We start from the raw sequence: 26,272 nt of genomic DNA, 5'->3' as shown, positions 1-26,272 counted from the left end.
AATTCTCACTCAAGCAGCGGATACCAAACCTCAAATGGTGTTCTTTCGGTGGCAGAAAAGAAATTCCAGGTTTAACTCTTTAATTTTATTTCGCGATGTTTACTGTACAATGGTTACAACAATAATGAATTTTAGTGCGTGAAACGATTTCTTATATACTATTTTTCAGTTCGGCGTGTGCATTCATTCAGCAAGGATTAAGCCCCACCCTCTTTCAATACAACAACACGAATTGCGTGTTAGCAGAGAATGCTTGTATGGGGAGACTTTCCTGTGCGGACATGAATGGACATGATCAATGCGTGTGAATTTTAGGGATCAGATACAAGCTATTGGATTAAATTTGAGTTCAGTGGGGAATATGGGAACGGGAATGTATGACAAAACAATCATTTTGGGAAAAGACAAGACATGAGTGATTTTTTCCCTGCATTATGCGTTCGGTATCGAACAACACATGAACTAAATAATATTGCGCACGTGTTTCTAAGGCGGGACCAAGGGTGCGAAAATTTGACATATTTTTAAACCGTCGCCAAGCATAAGACAGTCACTGCCAACGATACGCGTAGCTGCTACGTTCAACAGTAGCCAACATGCAATGACACGCGAGTTTGGCGCAATCATGAGAGCCACGACACACGACAGCAATATTGAGAGCAGTTTATCTTGTTGCACTCTCTCACAGTAGTCAAAGCCACAGCGTTCGCTTTGTGGTAGTGTACATACATACTGGATAAGTGGCTGCTATGTTCATTTTCAGTCACGGGTTTCGAGAATGTCAAGAGCCCAAAATATTATGACATTTTCATAACTGGACTGTCATATCCGCTGTGACCGATCTGTGGTGATAAATTGAGTGCGAACGGCGTTGTTTTCATTACCGGTTCAGTTTCAGTTTTGAAAAAAATCAATCACAAAGCTTGTTGGTGCAGATGTTTCATGAATATTACAACTATTTACTGAACATTCATACACGAAGTATCAGAAGCGCAGCTTTTGCCTTTTTAGTATTACGCAAAGGCAAGAAATCTTACAGCAGGGACAATACATTTTGCGTTCTTGTTACTTCTACACGGAACGACCGAAATTAGCTCTGCGCCTAATTCGTATTACTGTTTTTGAGTTAGTCGATTTTAACAACAAAATAAATATGAAATTAGTTAAAATTGAGAATTTATTTTGCTGAAAAAAACTATTATTTTTAGAGAATGTGTTTAGTTGGCGAATATTCTGGACACAAACCAGTAATATTTCAATCCAACACGAAATTCTCATTGACAACTAATTTTGTTATTAAAATCAGAAAATTTGTTTCTATTTATCTATCACCATCGTTGCTGAAGGAAAGCACAGAGAAAACAGAAATGAAATTGATTTTATTAACAAGTTCTTTAGCCAAAAACTCATGAGAAGTGTTAAAGCAAACTAATTCATTAAAAGGCTTAAAAGGACAGTCTTATTGAAACAAATAAGACTGTCCTTTTGCAAATTGTTTTGATGTTTTTCGCATGTGTTACGATATATCCATATTTAAATTTCTAAATCGATAGGTAACAATGACGTAACTCTTAGTGGAATATGCATTTATTAAGAATTTGTGCGCGATTGTGCATAATAATGTTTTGCGTAGAACAGTCGAATGAAGAAAACAGCGATTTATAAGACAAATTTTCAAAAAGAAGTTTATGTTTCGTTTATGTCTTTTTCTCCAATACAACATCGTATTCATACCTGCCAGTGACTAGTGTGCCATCTAGTGACTAGTAGTAATTACGATGACAGTGCGCCACATAGCTGCAAATTGCAGAAACCAATTCAACCATTTATGTTGGTTGAAAACAACGTTTTATTTCTCACAATTCAACTAAAAAATTAGTTGAATGGAAGTGAAGTGTGCCTTAGCTAAGAAATGACAGAACGTTTAATTGGTGAATTCAACCACAAAAATAGCTATTTCAACAAATATTTTATTATTATTACGGGAATGAGAATTAGAAAATCTAAATTAGCAAAAATAAGATTTTTTTAGTTGTCTCAAAAAATAACTAACTAAAATCAGAAAATCAACTAATTTTTTCGCCAAAATGCTGATTTCGGTCTTTCCGTGTACAATTCTGGTTCAAGCTAAACGGGGTTTAATTGTTTGATCGAAAAAGTGCATTGGAGTAAATCAACCAACTGGAAATAAATCAAAATCACCCGAACTGCCAAAACGAACCCACCATCCAAGTTCTGTAAGCCAAAGCATTTACTTTGCTTTTCTCACTGAGCCGCTTCCTTCCAACGGGAGTGCAGAGAAACAAAACACGTAAGGATACAGAAAAAAAACCGTCTGCATTGGGAAGAAAGATTTTCTTGTGCATGTCCCCCTGCACCTTATGAGAATCGACATAAAACGAATTTCAAAGTTGAGCCTTGTTGGCGACTGTCTCTCGAAAGTTGTTGAATTTGGAAGGAGCTACTGTTTATTGTGGCTAGCCATTCTCAGAATGAAAAGAGCAAAACAGCAATCGATGAGAGCAAACGGCGACACTCACGAGAGAAAATGTCATGAGACTTATGACATTTTCCATCTGCTGTCATTTCTGCGGTTTGACTGTCTGCTGTTTCGTGTCATTTTTCAGTACACACTTAAAAAAATCTCTGTGATTTTACATCTTATTAGATGCACATAAATGGAGCGTTACAGTTCACGCAAATTCACGTGGAAGAACATTTAATATTGTGTCTAAAACTCCATGACATGAAATTCGTTGAAATAAAAAAAAGAATATTGATAGCAACCCGCCGCGACTTGAACCGAGAATCGTTGGTTCACATGTACGTCTGTTAATCGACCGAGCCACAGAAGCATACATCTGCTTGGTTGGTAAAAGGTGCATTTAAATTCATACAGTCGCACGTCCTAGCATAATGCAAGTTACAGTCGAAACCAGTAAAATTCAAGCTCATCTAACATTATGTCAATACAAATGAAATTTTCCGTCATTTGTCGAACTAGGTCTTTATGAATTACATCGCATGAGGAATTAAGTCACCTGTATTTTTCAGATTTTTTTGGTGTGTACCGTTCGCAACCCTGGGCGGAACTATCAACAACATCATCATCCAAATCAAAATTATGGTAAAAGACACAAACGAATTGAGCTCACCACACCAAAAAGTGTAGTTTGTATATTTTTTCCAAATATAGGATTGGGAGTACAAAACTATCTTTTTTAATTTCTTCAAATTTGTTACCATTTACTCCACATTAGTAAATAGTGTGAAAATTACTCCGATTAAAACAACCTCATGTGCATCTCTTGTTAGAGATATGAGTCATCTTCGTCCGCAAAAATTATAAGTTGATCTTGCCCAATAATTATAAGTTGCTTTACATTCGCACCATTGTTCAGTAGAATTTCAACCACTTCTGTATGACCATTGTGTGCGGCCAGGTGCAAAGGTACAAAATCATTATTATCAGTTGCATCTACTTTCGCTCCTTCAATTAGTAACATTTCTACCACTTCTTTATGGCCATTTTCTGCTGCCAAGTGCAATGGCAAACAACCACCATTATTTGTTGCATCTACTTCTGCTCCTTTATTTAGTAACATTTTTACCACTTCTTTATGACCATTTTTTGCTGCCAGAAGCAATGGTACCAAACCATTATTATCAGTTGCTTTTACTTTCGCTCCTTCAATTAGTAACATTTCTACCACTTCTTTATGACCATAATATGCAGCCAAGTGCAATGGTTCTCTGCCATAATTATCAGTAGTATCTACTTTCGCTCTTTTAATTAGTACCATTTCTTATTTTTCTTCTTATTTTATAACTTCTTTATGGCCATTTTCTGCTGCCAAGTGCAATGGCACACAACCACCATTATCAGTTGCATATACTTTCGCTCCTTTATTTAGTAACATTTCTACCACTTCTTTATGGCCATGATATACAGCAAAGTGCAATGGTTCCCTACCATAATTATCAGTTGCATCTACTTTCGCTCCTTCAATTAGTAACATTTCTACCACTTCTTTGCGGCCATTTTCTGCTGCCAGATGCAATGGTACCCAATCACCATCGGCAGGTGCATCTACTTTCGCTCCTTTAATTAGTAGCATTTCAACCACTTCTTTATGGCCATGATATGCAGCAAAGTGCAATGGTTCCCTACCATAATTATCAGTTGCATCTACTTTCGCTCCTTCAATTAGTAACATTTCTACCACTTCTTTGTGGCCATTTTCTGTTGCCAAGTGCAATGGTGAACAACCATCATTATTTGCTGCATTTACTTTCGCTCCTTTATTTAGTAACATTTCTACCACTTCTTTATGACCATTTTCTGCTGCCAAGTGCAATGACACACAAGCACCATTATTTGCTGCATTTACTTTCGCTCCTTTATTTAGTAACATTTCTACCACTTCTTCATGGCCATTTTCTGCTGCCAGATGCAATGGTACCCAATCACCATCGGCAGGTGCATCTACTTTCGTTCCTTTAATTAGTAGCATTTCAACCACTTCTTTATGGCCATGATATGCAGCAAAGTGCAATGGTTCCCTATCATAATTATCAGTTGCATCTACTTTCGCTCCTTCAATTAGTAACATTTCTACCACTTCTTTGTGGCCATTTTCTGCTGCCAAGTGCAATGGTGAACAACCATCATTATTTGCCGCAGTTACTTTCGCTTCTTTATTTAGTAACATTTCTACCACTTCTTTGTGACCGTTTAATGAGGCCAAGTGCAATGATACCAAACCACCATTATCAGTTGCATCTATTTTCGCTCCTTCATTTAGTAACATTTCTACCACTTCTTTATGACCATTTTCTGCTGCCAAGTGCAATGACACACAACCACCGTTATTTGCTGCATCTACTTTCGCTCCTTTATTTAGTAACATTTCTATCACTTCTTTATGGCCATTTTGTGCTGCCAAGTGCAATGGTTCCCAACCACCATTATTACTTACATCTACTTTCGCTCCTTTAATTAGTAACATTTATACTACTTCTTTATGACGAATTTGTACTGCAAAGTGCAATGATACATAACCATGGTTATCCGTTGCATCTACTTTCGCTTCTTTACTTAGTAACATTTCTACGACTTCTTTGTGACCATTTATTGCGGCCAAGTGTAATGGTACCAAACCACCATTATCAGTTGCATCTACTTTCGCTCCTTCATTTAGTAACATTTCTACCACTTCTTTATGACCATTTTCTGCTGCCAAGTGCAATGGTACCCTACCAACATTAACAGTTGCATTTACTTTCGCTCCTTTAATTAGTAACATTTCCACCACTTCTTTATGACCTTGCAGTGCTGCAAGGTGCAATGGTGTCCGACGTTCTTCACAGGCAGCATCTATATTCGCACCTTTGGTCAGTAAAATATTAACTAGCTCTGTATGGCCATAGAGTGCTGCTAAGTGCATTGGTGTCAGACCGACTTTTGAAGTAGCATCTATATTCACGAATTGGGCTAATAAAATGTTAACCACTTCTGTATGACCGATCAGTGCCGCAAAATGCAGTAGTGTAAACCCGTTGTTATCAGAGACGTGTACATTCGCACCCTTTGCCAGTAAAATGTTAACTACTTCTGAGTGACCGTTTTGGACTGCAAAGTGCAATGGAGTAGAACAGTTATTATCCTTAGCATCTACATTTGCACCTTCATTTAGTAAAATTTCTACCACTTCTGCACGACCATTCTTCGCTGCCATGTGCAAAAGTGTCCAATTGTTAATAGTAATTTCTTTATTTGCTCCATTGTTTAGTAAGACATTGATTACATGTGCATGACCATTCTGTACTGCTAAGTGCAATGGTGTTATAACGGTGTTCGTCGTAGTGTCTACTTTCGCCCCTACTTGTGTATGACCATTCTGCGCTGCAAAGTGCAATGGTGTTACACCGCAATAGTTATTCGAATCTACTTTTCCACCTTTGGTTAGTAGAAGTTTGACTACTTTCGTGTGACCATTTTGGGCAGCAACGTGCAATGGAGACGCTCTATCCTTTCGATTTATATTGATCAAATTATATTCTCGGAATTTATTATCTTGTATCAAAAGATTAACAACCTCAAAATGACCTTATAGAGCCCCAATGTGGATCGGTTGGTTTCCATCTGTGTCTTCAGAAAGGAGCCTAGCTTCATTTTCAAATTTAGTGAAAATTTTTGTGCTATTTCCCTTAGCAGCATAGTGAAACATGTTCCATTCTCTAAAATCTTTCGCATCTTCATCCGCTCCCTGTTTTATGCAATTGAACACTTCTTCAACATTGTTGCTCTCAGCAGCAGCAAACATCTTCCGTTGAGTGATCAGAGATTGGATATTTTTGTTGACATTTTGCTCACAGTTGAAAAAAGTTGTACCAGTTTGAGCAATTCTACAGTCACGCGAATTTAATAACATTTGTTGATTGTTCAAAATTTCACGAATATTGTTCAAAACTGCAATCGACGGGTTGGAAGGTAGAATATTCAGCAAGGCATTCCCGTGGGCCAAATAATTCCGTATCTGCTTCCCGGTCAGAACGGGGATGTTTTTGTCCAGACAGGCCGTTGTACTTCGTGCTCCTTTATCGAAAAGAGACAGTATTTCTTCCAAATATGCTAGAATATCAATCAAAACGGTTTCGAGTGCTGAATTCTTAAGGTTTTCATGACCTTGAACATTGGTAACCAATTTCTGTAATAATTCAAGTCGGTTCTCAAAATGCTTTTTTTTCTCGTTTTCATCTTCATTTCTGATTAGCTCCAAGGCTTTTTGGATCTTTTCCAGCATTTGGTTCATTTGCTTAGATTTTCGTTCTTTTGCAAACAACTTGTATATGATGTTGTGTAACATTTCTGAGTCTGAATTTTCTATAGCTTTCCGTGCTGCTTTCAATAAGTCTCCTTCTTTAGATCGTCTACCAGAATCTTTTACGAGGATTGCATTCAATTCATCAACTCTTTCAGTAAATTCTCTCATTTCCCCAACTTCGAAACTGGCGAACTGTTTAATTTCTTCGTAGGTTGAATTTAGCCTATCTTCATAGAAAGCTTCACTAGTTTCTCCATTAAAATAGCTTTTATATATTTCTATACTTTGCAGTGTATAATTTTTAAGGTATGCAATATTTGTCAATTCCAGATAATTTAGCTGTAATTTTTTTTTGACGGATTCAGAATCGATTCTGCTAAACAGGGCATCTATGGCAACAAATAATTTAGTATAACAACTGGATATTATATCTTTTCTAATGGGCTTCAACCCATATTTTGAAATATGAAACATTGACTGGGCTATTGTGGCCCTTAGCAGACTAATTCCCATAACATAATTTAAATGGGTTTCCAAAGTTCTGATTGCTTCTAAATCTAAATTACTTTGTATATCACTTATTAGTTTTTCCTGAATATCTGTTAATTTTGGTAAGTGTTTTTTCACCATATCAATAAAATTGTTTGCTAGTTTGCCTACTCGTGAACTAAAATAATCGAAATTAAAATTTTGCAAATCCACGTTTTCGAAAATTCTGTCTATCTCCGCCTGCTTCGATGAACATTGCTCAACGCTAGACAGATTATCTAGTATCAAAGTAAGCATTTGATATTTTCTGTTAGAAATTATTCCTTCGATAACTTCAATCAGTTGCTCCAAGTCCTCACTGAAATCTACTTTTCTTCGACGAGCCTCCGCACGTTTTTCGAATATGTAATTATCACCCAGCGTTGCATGCGATAATGCGTTACGCATATTTATGATTCTTTGCTTCTGTTCTTTACGGAAGCAAGCAAATATCAAACCGCTCACGTCCTCCGAAAGATGAGGGGATTTTGGAGAATCGTTCACATATTCGCCGATAACCTGCAAGGCCCTGTCGACAGCAAGGCTGCGTACTTCGTCGTCTGCTTCAAACAGAGCTTCCGTTATATAATGTTTCATGCGCTCCAGTGAGTAAATGTCTTTTATTTGACGATAATCAGAAAACAGGCTTTCGAAATCCGGACTTATTTTTAGAATGTCCTGGATGTTTTCAGAAGGAGTACCTCTGTTTTTGTTTTTGTCAGATCCAGTGTGAGAAGAGAGATTTTCCATGCCGTGTTGGAAGTTTTTCAAATGTTTCAATAATCTTTGTTTGTTGAGAGTTGCATTGTAAAAAAAATTTATTTCTTCCTTTTTGGTATGAGAAGACACAAACGCATACAAGCAAAATTCCATTCCCTCCCACGGCAGGATGTCGTAAGCATGTCGTTGCTTTAGTATGTGAAGGTTCTGTGCAATAATTCTGCACATGTATAGAAATTTGTCATCCACTTTCGCATTCTCCGGAGAATATTCATTATTTAAAAGTTTCAGTTTTTCAATAACCCAAAACTTTCGGGAATCTTCCCAATCATCAGCATCACTAATTTTAGACTTATCAACGAAGAAACGCAAATTTATCAGTTTCGTTTGTAAAAAATTCTCAATGTCTTCGTTCAGCTTCAGGTTTTTTAACTTCAACTCTTCGTATGCAGCCGAAAGCAGATTATCCAACCGTTGCAGACGATCTGGATTGTTGGAATCATAAACGGACCACTTTTCAATGAGGATTTCTAGTAGTTCAACACTTCCCGATCGTATGGCATAGTAGAAAGCGTTGTGAGTCTTCTCGTCAGTCTCGGACAGATCGAGGTTTTGCCATCTCTTCGATCCTCGCAGACATCTCAGCAACGGAATATCGTTGTCCTCAAAGGCTGAAATCATTCGTCGTACGTCTAGGGCTCCAATTGGTTTGCTCAGTGCCATATTGCACACGTCAAACGCCGGTGATTTAGCTTTGCCGTCTGCAGTTTGCGTTTACCTGCAAGGAATATTTTCTGTTAAAAGTTGATTGATTAACGAAAGTCAGAGTTGCTTTGGAATTTGTATATTTGTATATTTTATATAAATCGAACTCTTACCCTACAAATATTATTAGAGAAATGCTCATTTGGGGATCCGGCATATCGAGTCATAGTATAATTATGATTTAATACCCAATGCTGAAGTCCCCGGTCTGACAAGGAAAGTTCAGACTCACGGAGATATCGATATTTTTGTGTAGGGAGTGGGTACGATGAAATGACACTTGGAATCAAAATTAGACACAATTTTCAATACGATCATTTCTGCGTGATGATCTGTGATATTTTAAACCCTATATTGGACATTCGGCATTATCTTCGAATTGAAAGTGATAACCCGTACATTTTTTTTTATTAAATCATAGCACTCAAATATATTCAAGAAAATATGTATAATTATTGAAATTGTCCCCATAATTAAAAAAAAAATTGCCTTGTTATTTTTATAAAACAATCCAGGGGACGGGTATAGCGTGATGGGTAAGTCGATGCCTTTCATGCAACCCACCTGGGTTCGATTCCCAACTACGCACATTACATTTTTTGATAATTCAAAATAGAACTGTTGATAAGTGATCAGACTTTAAATTGATTTTCTACTTCAAAATTCACAAAACTACATTACACAGATTTCATAATTTATCTCAATTTCATTCTATTAGAAATTTCCCATGGTAAAATGAAATGAAGTTTCCGAAATAAAAATTGTTTGATGCCAAAGCTGTTAGAATTGCATGAAACGTCAGAAATTCGTTGTTCTCGAAAACAATTTTCTGATGAAAAAACGTGATTAATTCATCTAGCAGTGAGATGATACCTTTTTTTATCAATCCGCATGTGTTTTTTTGCACGGATATTCTTAGGTGTTTTAGTTCTCATGACATTATTTTAATTATCGTCGTTTCAAACGGCAAATTGAGATTTTAATCACTCATTACCCTGTAATTTCGAATCTGCAAATCGTATCGAATTTCAATCTTAACGCGTGACATTCGATTGAACATTCCATGAGATGTCGAAGTAAGTTCCACTTTAGAGTTTTTCGTCATTATTTATGGTACTTCCAGAGCCGGTATTCAGGAACTAGCATAACCCAAAATGATTCGAATGGCCATAAATTAATACGCCAAACAATTTACATCTTCTATATCGGTATGAATTTTAAAAATTCATCATCTGTAATTCCAGAATCGGATAAAATTCACCAATTTTGTATGGGACCTTAAGTCCTTTAATTTGAATTTTTGTTTTTGAAGTTCGATTTGGCCTTTTTGAAAAAATGATTAAACTTTGAGAAACGATTCGAAACTGGATCCGGAGTTCTAAGATCGGTGTAGCCGAAATCAGATAAATTCACCTGAGGAGTGTGTAGACATCTTTGAGAAATTGTAGTGCGAATTAAAATTTGGGGATACATTCCGAATCCAAAAAAGAATACCGCTTAAACTGAAATAAATTTATTTGGTAATCGACTATCCAAATTTGCAAACCCGATAAACCTGATTAATTTATGTGAAATGGACATTTTTATACTAATCACCCTGTATCTCCTAAACCAGAAATCGGATCTGACTAATTTTTATAGGATTTTAAGACCTCTCATTTGAATCATAGATGATTCTCAGATTTCATTTGAATCTTAGATCGGTTCAGCCATCTACGAGAAAAATGAATTGCATTATTTTAATTTCGTTTCACATGTCATCCTGTGGTTCCGAAATCAGAAGTCGGATCCAAATTTGGAAGCATACTAGTTTTCATATGAATCTGAGTTTGTAGAAAACGGTTTAGCCATCTCCGAAAAAATTTAGTGAAATTATTTGTCACACACGCATTTGCTGATCTCGACGAACTGAGTCGTATGGTATATGGAAGTTATGTTCTTCCAGCTTTCATTGCTGTATGTAGTTTAAATCAACATAATTATGGAATTACTTTTAACTCGAAAATGCTGCTATCATCTGGTTTATAAATGCCATATTCGAACGATTATGTTGCCAAAAACGAACCGTGCTAAAATCGGTCCAAGGCAAATTGTCATGAAAAAGGATGCTGTACACAGTCTTTTGGGCACTTAGAAACAATTGTATGTCACAGTATAAAAAATCGTGTTTTCCGTTGCTCCCAAGCATTTCTTTGTCATACAGCGCTCAAAACTTCTACTGCTGGAATAAGGGGAAAAGTCGTTTACACAAAAATATTGATATCTCCGTTAAAAATGGACGCCTCCGGGCCTCGGAAAATTTTTCGAAAGTTTGAGCGAATTCTATACCTATTTTTCATATATATAAAAAAAAGGTAAAACAATCGACTCTGGGGACTCGATCTAGAAAATTGCGCCAGATGTCTCAGAAATCCATGGAATGTCGAGATGTGGTGTTATCCCGAGGAAATAAAATTGAAAATAATCGATTCTTCGGGACTAATAATTTCTCAATTGACATGAGACATGAGAGTTTGATATAAAATAATTAGTGTGAACGATTATTCTAAGGAAGTTTGAGTTCCAATCATCCAGAAATTTCACTCAAAGCAGTAATACAAACCTCAGTCTCATCTCAGTTCGAAAATCTCCAGAAAAAATCTTCTTCGAGATTACACCAGATCTTGACGTTTCATGCAATTCTAAAGCATTCGGTATCAACTTTTTCTTAAATTCGAAAACGAAGATAAGTGAGATAGTTTATCCATTATGTCATAGTGAATGATTTGAAATAAAAACCCTTCTTAATCCGATAGATGGACATATCGGCTCATCCCCAACGTGTCCACGTGGCTAGAGAGAAAACATGGAAAGTTCAACTTCCACCTGACACAGTTCCTATCTGGTCACGGAGGTTTCAGGAAGTACCTGCATAGATTTGGGCACGCAGAGTCACCGCTTTGCCCGAGCTGTGCAAACGTCGAAAAGACACCGGAACATGTGATCTTTGATTGTCCCCGATTTATGGAAGAGCTAAATGAAATGCGTCTAGTAGTCGAAGAGAACATTTGCGACGACAACATAGTGGAAAGAATGTGCGGCAACGAAGAGATGTGGAAGACGGTCAACAGAGGGGTGTTGCATATAATGTCATGGCTTCAACGGAAATGGCGAGAAGAGCAACGAAACGGTCAAGAATGAGGAACGAGAGCCCGAATAAGGATAAACAGTGGATATCACTGAGCAAAAATGTGAGCTAGAGTAGATGCGCAAGATCGCAGCCCCCTCCCGAAGTAATACTATATGGTGGTCCCGGGAGGATAAGGGCATGGAGAAAAGGGGGTGTTTTAGTGGGTTCGACTCCCACATACCGAGCTATCCTGTCTACATACAGAGCTATGTGGAGATAGCTTGATGATCCGGCGATTTCACCTCCTATTACAAAAAAAACACACTCACACACACTCACTCACACACACAGAGAGAGAGAGAGAGAGAGAGAGAGAGAGAGAGAGAGAAAGAGAGAAAGAGAGTTTCCGATCTTGTCGAACTGAGTCAAATGGTATATAACACTATGGGTCTCCGATGCTCCGTTCGAAAGTCGGTTTTTCCAGCTATTCTAATATCTTTCTATAGAGAAACGCAAAAATCTCGGTCATTAGTATTGTGAGATTACCATGAAACCTATTAGTAGGTTTCAAACGAGTCTAATTCTTTCGAATATGACTTTTCATTTCTTAAAAAAAATTTGCATTGTAAAACACCGGGATTTCGGTTACGTCACTTATATCATTATATATCCAGAACAGGAAGTAACTTGATAATATAGTCTAATAGTAACGTTCAAACGAGCCTAAGCTTAATAAAATCGTTTGAGACATCCCTGCGAAAATTGAGCGGTGAAAACACAACGTCTTTTGTCGGCTACGTCACATATACCATCATATCTCCGGAATAGGAAGTAGAAGTCGTTTGATCTTCGAATTTGATCAATGGCCCAATATTTTACTTCCAAACGAGCCTAAGCTTGTTGGAATCGGTACAGCCATCTCATAGAAAATTGCGCGGAAAAAACTCGTTGAAAGTTTCACGTATACACACACATAGGCACACACATTTTCCGATCTCGTTCAGCTGTGTCGATTGTTATACAACACTATAGGTCTCCGAGGCTCCGCACGAAAGTTGGTTTTTCCAGTAATTCTGTTACCTTTCTATGAAGAAAGGCAAAAAACAGGAGAGTAGTGTCAGGGACATAACTGGATGACGTGAATTCGAATAAAACTGACATGTCTCTACATACATCATTGATTGATTGTGTAAGTTTTTCAAACTGTAACTGCTGTTACAATTATAAGGCGGAACACACGAGAGCAAAGAATTACGGGGTTGTGTAGGGTACGAGACCAATTAAATAAACAATTCAATGTTCAAATTTATTCATAAATTGGAAAACCCACAACAAATCGTTTATGAAGAATAGTAAAATGTTATTCAGTTATATACTGATATGATAAGCACTTCACAAACTAGATATTTCTAGTGATCATCTTAGAAGCCAGTTGTAATTCCATACAAAAAAGATCTTGTTTGAGTATTATTCAATCTTTTTATAAAATGGTTCATGGGTTGAATTAGCTGGGTGAAGTATTGTCTTAATGTCAAAGGTTTTAATCTGTAGCAAAGAATGAACAATTTTGCAATAGACGAGAGAACCAATTATAAAAGCATTTTAAATTAGTATCATAAATTGAATGACTAAATATACCATCTTAGACAACATGCACAAATGTGGCTTCCTCATATTAATCAAATAAAAATACTCATGGTTTATTTATTTATTTATTTATTTTATTCATTTATTTATTTATCATCATCGGATATTACAGTCTGATTGATATGCATGAAAAAAAAGCATTAACTTGATCATCAAGCAGTAACAAGTTTATAACAAAAAGTTTTTTTTCGTTGCAAGTACTGATATAAGTTTGGTTTCGTTAGTAGTTAAAATATCAAAATTTTCTAACAATTATCAAAAAGAGAAATAGTTTAGATACGATATATTGATCGGGTTATGAGAATACATAGTTAGTATCAACATTATCAGCTTTCAAAAAGCTTTAGTTTGTCGAAATTCGTTGAGTCATCTTCGAAAAAATTCAGCCGGTGAAAACTGTGCGGTTATGTCACTTATACTATTGAGCGTCACTTATACTTTTGAGCGTTATATACCTAAGACTCAGGTGGGCAAACTGAACAAATGTGTGTATGTATGTGTGTATGTGACGTAAATGTGCACTCGATTTTTTCGGAGATGGAGATGGATCGCTTCTCATAAACTTAGATTCAAACGAAAGGTCTCTTGGTCCCATATTGAATTGCTATTGAATTTTTCCCGAATCGAACTTCCGGTTCGGGAGTAACGGGGTAAAATGAGCAAAACAATAAAAAAATAGTTCACTCGATTTTCTCAGACATCGCTCCACCGATTTTTTTTCAAATTAGATTCAAATTAAAGGCCTTGTAGTTCCATAGCATGTCATTAAATTTCATCTGGATCCGACTTCCGGTTCTTGAGTTACGAGGTAAAATGTAGGTAAAAGTACACTTGATTATCTCAGAGACCGCTCATTCAATTTTCAATTTAGGTTCAAATGAAAGGTCTTACTACCTTATAGAACACTACCAGATTTCATCCGAATACGACTTCCAATTCCGGAACTACAGGCTGGTAAGTATAAAAATTCCATTTACAGGAGCGTTTTTTATACATGACACAGAAAAATCACTCCAATGATCAATCATTTATGACCAAATACGTTGACTTTGAGTATACCGGATCATCGATCTTCGCAAACTCACATTTAAATGAAAAGTATTATGTTTCCATAAGTTAATGTAGATTTTTATCCAGATCCCGCTTCCGGTTACGGATATGCAGCGATCAGAGATGGCATTTCACCAGAGTTATACACGCTAGAGTTTTGCCGCGCTCTCGTCTAAATACACCCAAGTGACCACTGACGCGTGAGGATGAGCGAACACTTCTGTGAACTTCAATTAATAGAGAGTAGATCTGGCCTTGCTATGAAAAATTTGCAAGGAAAACCGAAAATTTTACGATAAATTGTTTCATTTTGCTGATTTTGCGTGTCCACGCTTCATCTACGAAAACCATACAGCAGAGTGCTCACCGGCGTGTACACCTCTGTGAAAGTATCTGCATCCACCTCAGAGAATTTATTAGCTAATTCTCTAGCACTTTGGTGCGATTCAGTGGAAGAGGTAAAAGGAAATAAACAAACGCACTCATGATGCGTGCACACTTACACAACAGTGGTGTATAAATGTGAAAGAGAAGAGCTCTCGTTGAAGTTGTCAGTGCGAGGGGAGAAATTTTGCTTGCTCTTCGTCACACAGAGGAGATAGACATCTCTGGCAGCGATAATGCAAAAAACGTAAAAATTCTACTAAATTTGACTCAAAACATTTTCAATTTATAGGTTATGCCAGTTGCTGGTAAAACGAATCGATTTCGGCTATGCCAGCTCACAGTTCTCGGTTCCGGAAATACCGGAAATAGTAGTCGAAAGCTCAAAAACGAATTTCTTCATTTTCTCACACACAGTTACGTCAATTTTCACTAACTTAGACTCGAATAAAAGGTTCAACGTATATAAAAAAAGACTGCTTTTGACCATTGTTCGGATCTCATTTCCGGAACAACAGGGTGGAATGTGTTTGAAATTTGAATTTAAATCAGTTTAAAATTGTTCGAGCTGTACATATTTCAAATCTAGCCACAGTTAGTATGGTTTTATTTTCTCGGTTTCGGTAACTAATTATGGGCTCAGTCGTGGAAAGTCAAGGCCAATCTTAACAGTCCCACGAAAGTGACACTGTGTTTTGGCTAGTTCTGGCATCGTGCCACTAAGCGAAGTCGAACTTGATCCGAACATCGCTCAGTAGAAAAATTTTGGGTGTTTATGAAGGAAAATCTTCGGCAAACAGAGAAGGTTTTTATAAAAAGCAATGACAATTTTTTTTCCATAAATACGTTTATTTCATAGGCAATATACATAAGTTTTTCTTCGCCGTGGCATCTACAATACATAGTACTTTAAACCTAATACATTTCGAATATCCTATTAGTATGTTGGTATTCATTAGTTAATCTAAACACTGTTTTTATCAAGCGAGTTGCTATTATAAATTACATTAAATGAAATACATTTATTTTGTACATGATCTTATAACTATTTCAGGTTTGTTTGTATCCGTTCATCACTTTTATTCAATATAAGATAGCTGGCTATTGGTTGAACTCATGGAAGAGAAAACAATCTAACATAAAACAAAATTTAAATTGGAACTCCAATGGACTTAATGAAATAATAAAGAAGTTTCATGTAAGGAACGTCACGACAAGCAAGAATGTCGCGAACTGGGACATTGGATAGTCTACCTTGGGTACGCAAGGAATTTATTAGTTGAGATCTGACATCACGAAACTCCACGCATGTCCAAACAACATGGTCAATATCGCGGTAACCTTCGCCGCAAGCACAATGATTAGTCTCGGAAAGTCCAATTCGAAGGAGATGTGCATCTAACGTGTAGTGATTGGACATGAGTCTGGACATCACACGAATGAAATCTCTACTCACATCCAATCCCCTGAACCATGCCTTTGTCGATATTTTAGGAATAATTGAGTGCATCCACCGACCCAGATCATCTTTATCCCAAGAAGCTTGCCAGCTGGCAAGTGTTCTTTGGCGAGACGCGCTATAGAATTCATTGAAAGCAATTGGTCTCTCATAAATTTCACCCTCAATAGCACCACGTTTGGCTAAAATATCGGCTCTTTCATTGCCTGGAATGGAGCAATGAGCCGGGACCCAAACTATTGTGATTTGATAATTATTATTCAATATGACGTTCAGGCACTGTTTTATTTTGCCCAAGAAAAAAGGTTCATTTTTGCCAGCAGCCTTTGAGCGAATGGCTTCAATTGCACTCAGACTATCTGTGAAAAGAAAATAATGGTTTGGAGATAATGTGACGATTATACTCAAACTATAATGAACTGCTGCTAACTCTGCTATATAAACAGATGCAGGTTCTTGAAGCCTAAAGGAGACCGAAACATTATTGTTGAACATACCAAACCCTGTCGCTTCTTCAATTCGCGATCCGTCCGTGTAAAACATTTTCTCAGAGTCGATATGCCTGAACTTACTTGTAAATATTTTTGGGATTTCCAACGAGCGTAGGTGTTCCGGAATTCCACGCACTTCGCGCTGCATGGATGTGTCGAACAATAAAGTTGAGTCAGGGACATTTAGGAGGCTGACACGGATAGGAATATATCTTGAAGGGTTGATTTCCTGTGACATATGGTTAAAATATACAGTCATGAATCTTGTTTGAGATTGAAGCTCAACTAGCCTTTCGAAGTTATTAATAACTAGAGGATTCAGTACCTCGCATCTTATTAGCAGTCGCGACGAAAGCTCCCAAAAACGATCCTTCAATGGAAGAACTCCCGCCAGAACTTCAAGACTCATTGTATGTGTCGAATGCATGCAGCCTAAAGCAATTCGCAAACAACGATATTGAATTCGCTCTAATTTGATAATATGAGAGTTTGCAGCGGAACGAAAGCAAACGCATCCATATTCCATCACTGAAAGTATCGTTGTCTGATACAATTTTATTAGATCTTCCGGATGAGCACCCCACCAAGATCCGGTTATTGTTCGAAGAAAATTTACTCTTTGTTGGCATTTTGTTATCAGAAACCTAATGTGTCCTCCCCACGTGCATTTGGAATCAAACCACACCCCGAGGTATTTGAAAGTCAAAACCTGTTGGATCATTCTTCCCATCATATGAAGCTGAAGCTGCGCGGGATCATGCTTTCTTGAAAAGACGACCAGCTCTGTTTTCTCCGCAGAGAATTCAATACCCAGATGGACAGCCCAAACGGACAAGTTATCTAAGGTATCTTGCAATGGTTTTTGCAGATCAATAGCTTTGGGTCCAGTAACTGAAACTACGCCATCATCTGCCAATTGTCTTAGTGTACATGGGGATACTAGACAGCTGTCAATGTCATTCACGTAAAAATTATAGAGGAGCGGACTGAGGCAAGAGCCTGAGCAATGACAATGATGAAAGTGTGTAAGAAAGATGGCTCAAGTGTTGCACAGAATTTGAAGCGTAGTATTAAACCCAAGGTGCTGGTATTAAGCTTAGAAAAGATGGTTGCATAAACCAATTTTACAAAAACTGTACGAATATGTTTATGTATTTATCCTCTGGGAGGTTCAACAATATCCGCCTTCAAATGAACTTTTGGTGAATGAACAAACTATGGTTGTACATAAAATCAGTATATTTTTCTGAAGCATGAACCGAAGATTACTAGCATAAGACGGTTATTTGAAATGGTTTCTTCATTTTTGTACACGGATAAACATCCATTTCCGGTACTAAGATTAAGAAATCATGAATCAGTTCGTACCGAACACTCGAGCGCTTCGGTCCGTTCACTCGTTAGCTCTGCTAGTGAAATTTTTCGTAAGCGTCTGCGACAACCACAAGTTTTTTTCCGATACCGTTTAACTTTCTCAGTGCGGACTAGCCGGCGTTTAGTCAGACACGATAATATCCCGCGAAATTCAGTGCTTATAAGTTTTTATTTCCTCTGTTAGTGTAGAAGCACAGTGAAACTCCACGTGCTCTGGGCAGCCATTCTGCGCTGACTCCGGGGCACGGGCTCTGCCATCCGGCGAGGCCATTGCTAACGAAACCGCATGGACGGTAACAAATCGTAAAGTCAGCCATTACAAAAATACCGTACGAACGGTACTCATACAGGAAAGTGAAGTGCAGTAGTGATCGTGCATTATCCCGACCGTGTGGATATAGTTCGTTGTAGGTGTGAAGTGTCCCGACCGCGTGGATAAAGGTCGTAGAACTGGTGCATCAACCCGATCACGTGGATACAGGTCGTTGAATCGGCGGCCAACCTTCGGTACGCATCCACCGCCCGCGAAACCGATCAACTTTCTGCCGGAATAATCCGGTTTTTGCCGAAAGGATAAGAAGAAAACCCCGACCCTACCGGACATCTAGGGTAAGCACCCAATCTTCACCTTAATTTAACTGTAGTAAATATAATATACACCCCATATCCGAACCCCCAACAACTCACCTTTCCCCTCTCCTCATGATAGGGCCCGCCCCCCCCTGATGGGGCAACAGCCTCTTCATCAAAGGCTGGAACCCCCCCCCCCCCCACCTCAATAGTTTACAATTTCCACCCCTTGCACCTACCACTCGTCTCCCGTCTTTCTTGAACTCGGGTGATGAGATTGATAGGCAAACTCTCTTACTCCGTGCTGTTAACCAAGAAGGAGAGACGGAGGCGCGTCTACCAACAAACCCATTTGTGATATCAAAATCCGTTCAGAAAGTCCTCGGTTTTGACCCGACCCGAACGATAACCGCCCGTAAAGAGGCCCGTGGCACACGATACGTACTCCGTACTACGTCAAAAAAAACCGTAGAGGCCCTGCTCGGAATGAAAGAACTAATCAACGGCCAGAAAATTGAAGTTATCCCTCATCCGACGCTCAATTTTGTCCAAGGTGTCATTTGGGACCGGGACACAGTTGACAACGACGAGGAGACCCTCCTGCGAGACCTTCAACCACAAGGAGTATGTGCTGTCCGAAGGATCAACTCTAAGAAAAACGGAGTCCTAACAAAAACCCCACTCCTGGTCCTGTCCTTCCATGGGTCTTCCCGTCCCGATTATATCTATAGCGGTCTAGTCCGAATTCCCACCCGAGCGTATTACCCTTCTCCAATGTTGTGCTATAAGTGCGGAAGGTTCGGGCACGGAACCCGTACCTGCCCCAACCAGGATATTTGTTTGCAATGCGGTCAAGGACACGAAGTCACCGAAGAGACCCCATGCCCGAACCCTCCTAAATGTGTTAACTGCAGCGGAAACCATTCGGCCCGCTTTAACAAATGCACTAAATATTTGGAAGAAGTGGAAATAATCAAGCTCAAGACCGACAGGGGACTTTCCTTCCCGGAAGCCCGAGCATTGATACGTGGTAGTAAACCAGAGTCCACCTTCGCCAACAAGGTCCAAGACCGTCTGACCTCTGGGGGCGACGAGAAGGATCGTACAATTGCACTACTAAAATCGGAAATACTTCTTCTCCGTTCCCAGAAACAGACCCAAGCTCAGGACTCTGAGATCGTCCAACTTCGTGCGGCGCTCGAAGAGGCTGGAAAACAGATGGAAAAAATGCGTTTACAAATCGAGCAGCTAACCAAAAACCAGCAATCAAAGACCACTACCCAGAAGGAGGTTTCCCTGTCGGTCACTAAACTCAAACCAACTTCCCCCAACAACCAAAACCCCTCTCCTAACACCTCTAACGTTCATATTAAAAACATCATTACCAACACCAAAAATAATACCAACACCAACATCGACAACACCAACATCGACAACACCACCGCAAAATCAACAAGAAAAGGCAGATCCCTCGAGAGAGTCGACTCGGGGTCGACCGAAGAGAGGGATAAAAAGAAAAAAAAGAAAAAGAACACCAACATCTCACCACCTAAAACCAAAAACCCACCCCACCCGGACCAGATCATGGTAGAACTGCCTGACATCTCTTCCTCACCCAGCTCTGATCACACCACCTATATCTCGAGTCGCGAAGTATCACCCGCCAATTCCACTGAAAGCATGATTTTTGAATAAATCCAATTTAATTTATTAAACCTTTACAGCCACCATTTATATTCCGTACGGGGACTAACCCCCTCTACATCATCACAGAAGGCATTATCAATCCCCCAAAGAAAAAGGAGAACGTCGAATCGGCCTGGGTCCTTTCCGGCCGCTCCCCGGCGTCCTCCGCTCTCACTACCACCTTTTCCAATACACCAAGCAGAAATACAGTCCCCCCTACCAACGATCCACATCCAATAATCGAAACCACCCCAAACCAGATACATAACCCATCCACAACCCTACCGGGTGCCCAGTGGTCTTCCCACGAGCATTCCCATGACGGCCGGGAAGAAGCGGGTGCGGGTCGTCCGTCTTGTTTCCGAAAACCCGTCAGCAAGTTTACACATGAAGAAGAAAATACCACCCAGAATGACCGCCTCCCTGCGCCTGCCCCCCACCAGTTTCGGTGGGCTATCGGGTCCAGGACGGAGTGACGGAACCACACAACAGCGCCGACATCGCCGAGTACCGCACACGGGACCGCGGAGTGTGTTCGAGTCCCATTCCCGGATGCTCTTGGCACATCACGGCTTGCTGTAGAAGGCATGCGACTCAAGCGTCCCGTCTTTCGGACGGTCCGCCCCGATCACCATTGGACACCAATAATACCTCCTCCATGTCTTCTTCTTATAGTCCTTTCCTATCCTCTTCTTCTGCTTCCCTCGCCAGAAAGAGTTTGTCCTCTTCAGAGTCAGATAACTTGTCGAGCGGGACCACGTTGGCCATCTCAGTCCCGCACTAGGTGACCTCCAGCATCTCATAGCCACTCATAATCCAATGGTCATAGCTCTCCAGGAAACGCACCTTCGCCAAAGTGCCAACCCAACTTCGTGGCTAAATCACCGCTACTCCTGGAGTGCCGATACTGGTAAAAACTTGCACCAATCGATCGGCATGGCGGTCAGGGCAGATATACCTTCTCTCCCCTGCCCTATTACAACCGACCTTATTGCCATCGCAACCAGGTTGCAATTACCAACCCCGTGCACTGTGGTATGCGTTTACATCCCAGCAGAAGTCAGAGAGGTAGGTAAGAAGTTGAAAAAACTTCTTCATCAGCTTCGACCTCCTTTCCTTGTTCTGGGTGACTTCAACGCTCACCACTGTGCTTGGGGCTCAAGGAAAAACAGCCGCCGCGGAAGTGAAATTCTTCATGCGGTCGAGGAGTGTGGAGCAGTCGTGCTGAACGACGGCAGCCCCACCTTTTTCAGGGAGGAATACCAGTCGTCCATCGATCTGTCTATAGCATCACGAGACATGGTCGGCTCCTGCGGTTGGTCCACCTGGTCCGACACTGGCAGCAGCGACCACGTACTATGAGGGGCTATGAGACCTCCATAGAAGGTAAGATCCGAAATGATCCTAACTTTTCCCTGGAGGAACTGGAGGACATAATCATCGGAGCAGCCCACGATAGTATTCCAAGATCCAGCGGAAAACCCCCCAAGCGAGCGGTCCACTGGTGGTGCCCAGAAGTGGCCGATGCTATCAAAGCCCGTAGGAAGGCTCTCCGAACACTTAAGAAAACTCCCATAGATCACCCCTCTAGAGAAACGAAGGCGCAAGAATTTCGTCGCCACAGAAACCTATCGAGAGTAGCTATTTCCAAGGCGAAAGGAGACAGCTGGAATAGTTTCCTCGGTGGTATCTCCGCAGACTCCTCCACAGCCGAACTGTGGAGAAGAATAAACGCCCTCAGAGGAAAACGCAGATACAAGGGCTTCACCCTGAAAATAAACGATAACTTCACATCCAACCCGGTCATCATAGCAGACCATCTCGGCCAATATTTCAAATCTTTATCCGATGACACAGCACTACCAGAGGCATTCCTAAATTCACTTCGAAACGCCCCGTGCCCACCTGTGTCGATTCAACCCGAATCCAACGAAAATTGGAATAATCTTTTTTCTGCGGATGAACTAAACTTCGCCTTGAACTCCGCAAAAGGTAAATCTACCGGTCCGGACAATATCAGCTACGATATGCTCCGGCATCTTCCGCCAACCGGTCGCAGAGCCCTTCTAAACCTTTTCAATGAAATTTGGTTGTCCGGCATTATTCCAGCAAACTGGAAAACTGCCCACATAGTTCCTATACCCAAGGGTTGCGCGGATTTACACTCCGCTAAAAACTTCAGACCCATAAGCCTCCTCTCGTGCGTTGGCAAAACGCTCGAGAGGCTAGTTAACCGGCGCCTCGTCACACTTCTCGAAGAGCGCGGTTTACTAGATCACAGGCAATTTGAGTTCCGCCAAGGAAAGGGAACTGGAACCCATCTCGCATCGCTGAGCAACACCATACACGAAGCGATCAACGAAGGGTTACACGCGGACGCCTTATCGATCGATTTGGCCAAGGCCTATAACACAGTTAACCGGCAAGGGGTCCTACGACAACTGGTTAACTGGGCATAAAAGGGCGAATGGGTGCCTACATACAGGACTTCCTGGCTAACAGGAACTTCCAAGTCCGTATAGGTGATTCCCTATCTCAGACATTCGCCGAACAGAATGGCGTCCCACAGGGTTCGGTACTAGCCGTTACCCTATTTCTTGTAGGAATTAATTCCATTTTCAAACACCTTCCCGAAGGAGTGCGGATTTATATGTATGCCGATGACATTATCATCCTTGTCACCGGCAAATCCAGAAAAAGAATCCGAAATAAAATCCAACAGACGGCGAACGCTATCTGCAAATGGGCAGAAAGCGTAGGCTTCAATATCGCCCCTAATAAATGTACCCTCTCTCATTTCTGTTTGGAAAAACATCTGGACACAGACCACCCCGTCACGATCCGACAATTTACACTACCGTTCAAGAAGTCCCCCAAAATTATCGGCGTTATCTTCGATCGTAAATTAAACTTCTCGAACCACTTTGCTCAAGTAAAGAAAGATTGCGAGTCCAGATTGAACCTCATCCGGTCCATCTGCTCCGGTCACCCTAAATGGAATCGTCACCAAGGGATCAACACTGCCAAGGCTCTAATATGGAGCCGGATATTTTACGGCATAGAGGCAACGGCCATAGGTAGAACTAGCCTTGCTAAACTTCTCGGTCCTACCTACAACAGGGCCGTTAGACTAACCTCAAACCTCCTCCCTAGTACCCCAGCAATGGCGGCGTGCGAAGAGTCAGGCCAACTACCTTTCAGATGGCACTTGGCCTGGACAATCGTACGCAGGTCTTTGAGTTACCTAGAGAGAACATCGGGAAACCACTGCACATTACTGGAAATAGCGAAATCTTTGTACCAAGAATTCACCGGACAAAGACTTCCTAAACTGGCCCGCCTATACCGAGTCTGGAAGAAACCCTGGTATCAACAGGATCTCCCCAGAATCGACATTTCACTGGCACCCTCCCTAGGAGCCAAGCCGATACCAGCAGTTGCAATACGATGCTTCAACAAAATCACCTCCGACAAGTTCAAAGGTTCAGCCTTGTTCTATACTGACGGCTCACGGACAAACTCTGGCACCGGGCTCGGTGTTTGGGGACCTAACACCTCCATTCACCGCAGCCTAAACCCCATTTGCTCGGTATTCTCGGCGAAAACTGCCGCCATTCTAGCGTGCATAAAAATCATAACCCCGGGGTCCGATGCCGTGATCTTCTCGGACTCCCTAGCGGTAATTACCGCTCTGGAGACGGGAGGATCTGGACACCCCTTTGTCCAGGCGATTGAAACATACTGTGGCAGCAATGTCACAGTTTGCTATATCCCTGGACACAGCGGGATCCCGGGCAACGAAAACGCAGACACACTAGCGGCTATGGGCAGGAAAGTCGCCGGATTGCATCAGAGGTCCCTGCAGCCGACATATTGACGGATCTCAGGGCCAAACTCACCAACAATTTTGTTAAACATTGGAGAGCATCCGGCGGCCTACTGCCCAAGATAAAGGGCGATCTGATGAAATGGACAGACCGCCCTGACCACCGGGAACAGCGAGTACTGTCTCGGCTACGGACGGGTCATACCCGCCTCACCCACATTCATTACTTAACGAGGCAGCCACCACCAATGTGCTCCTCCTGTAATATCCCGCTTACAGTGGAGCACATTTTAGCCAACTGTCCGGAGCTTCATAACCTCCGAGAACATTACAACATAGGCATCTCCATCAGAAACATCCTTTCAAATGAACCCGTAGCCGAGATAACTTTAATCCTCCTCCTCAAAGATGGAAAAATTTTTGACTCCATATAACCCTCCATACAAACCCCTTCCATAACTCTCCCACGATGCTCACAAACACCAGCTCAACAAGATAGCAGCCTGAACTCCCAGCCGACAGATCTTCCCCTAACACGCATTACTTCTCGTCCCACACACCCACTGCAATAAACCACAACCCTACTCCAACCACCTAACCAAACCCGTCATTACCACATCCCAAACAATCTCTCCTTCACCACCAAAACACTAATGACTCCCGTTCTAAATTCGGCCGCCAACGGACAGCGCCTCCGTTTCTCCTATTTTCCGCTTGACTTCTAACATTCGCCCGGTCTTTAAAGTACGGCTCCACCATCTATGACGCAGAACTAACAAGATTTTGACAAAGAACAGCGTACTAACATCAGCCGAAGGAAACCCCCTCCCCTCATACACCCCCTAATACAACCATTTATCAACCCTCCCATTTTTCTAACTAACCATCTTATTTTGTTTTCTTTTCTTTTACACGCACAACGCCAAAACCAGAAAGCGGCCATCCGCCGGGGGCGGGCCCCCGGGGATGTTGTCCGCGGCCGACAGTTGGAACAACCCGTTGAAACAAGCCATACCAATCCAAAGGATGTTCGGAATAACACAGCGAACTAGATCTGGACGGACTTAGCCTGCGGCCATCCACGAGGATGTTCCTCCGCGGCCATCAACACTCTAGAACCTTTGATAAATATTAATTGTAAAATAACACATTGTAATTTACAAATACCTTCTCTCCCCCTCTCCCCATGTTTTCATTCCCCCCCCCCCCCCTCTCTTTTGGATACAAACCCGGCGAACGACCGAAATTACCAAAGCCGGGTATAAATAAACGATATAAAACAAAAAAAAAAGAAATGAAAATCATGTACCTCAAATGCCTTTTCATGAGATCATACCGTATTAATAATACGGTATGAGCAAAATGATTTACATCATGAAAATTTTTACGGGAGCTGAGAACCCTTTTGCTCATAAAATCATCGGTGATAGGCATGATCTCATGAGAAGACACGTTTCAAAATATTCATGATTTCTAACAAAAAGTGTTATGGCTTTCTAAGGGTTTCCCGTTTTTGTGATTATAGATATTATACAATTGAAACCATCACTATTTCGCCTAAAACTTCGGCATAACACTTTTGACTAACAATATTACTAATTGTAACCGATAACTTAAGCTGAATATAATACACTTGTTCAGCGTTTAGCTTAGTCGTTCTAAATGAATAAAAAGCTAAAAAAAATTGTATTCACTCACAATAATTTGTAGAATGTTGAGGAATTAAATAATCACAGGCACCCAAATATATTCAATATCTTCTTCGCTCACTGATGTAGTGGGATTCACTATTCACTATTAAGTTGTTTTCGATTCAACTATTCAAAGGTAACTGAT

At 40.6% G+C, this 26,272-nt stretch overlaps 2 protein-coding genes across 2 annotated transcripts; both read right to left on the bottom strand.

The window, feature by feature from the left end:
* Window positions 1-1,484: 1,484 nt before the first annotated feature.
* Window positions 1,485-6,104, bottom strand: LOC131436202 (ankyrin-3-like; the record flags this gene model as incomplete). The annotated part of the gene is given in 1 exon segment (XM_058604795.1): window positions 1,485-6,104. A coding segment is annotated over 1 exon segment (2,286 nt), but the record flags the coding sequence as incomplete, so codon positions are not given.
* LOC131436201 (uncharacterized) lies at window positions 6,104-26,272 on the bottom strand. Its single transcript, XM_058604794.1, has 2 exons — window positions 26,135-26,272; window positions 6,104-8,853 (listed from the first exon to the last, which is right to left on the bottom strand). The coding sequence occupies exon 2, from the start codon at window positions 8,796-8,798 to the stop codon at window positions 6,111-6,113; it is 2,688 nt and encodes an 895-aa protein (XP_058460777.1). The 5' UTR covers window positions 8,799-8,853; window positions 26,135-26,272; the 3' UTR covers window positions 6,104-6,110.

Source organism: Malaya genurostris, chromosome 3 (genome assembly GCF_030247185.1).
Source record: "Malaya genurostris strain Urasoe2022 chromosome 3, Malgen_1.1, whole genome shotgun sequence".
NCBI classification, from domain to species: Eukaryota; Metazoa; Arthropoda; class Insecta; order Diptera; family Culicidae; genus Malaya; species Malaya genurostris.
The sequence above is the reverse complement of the archived record's forward strand: the minus strand, read 5'-3'. Positions and strand labels throughout refer to the sequence as shown.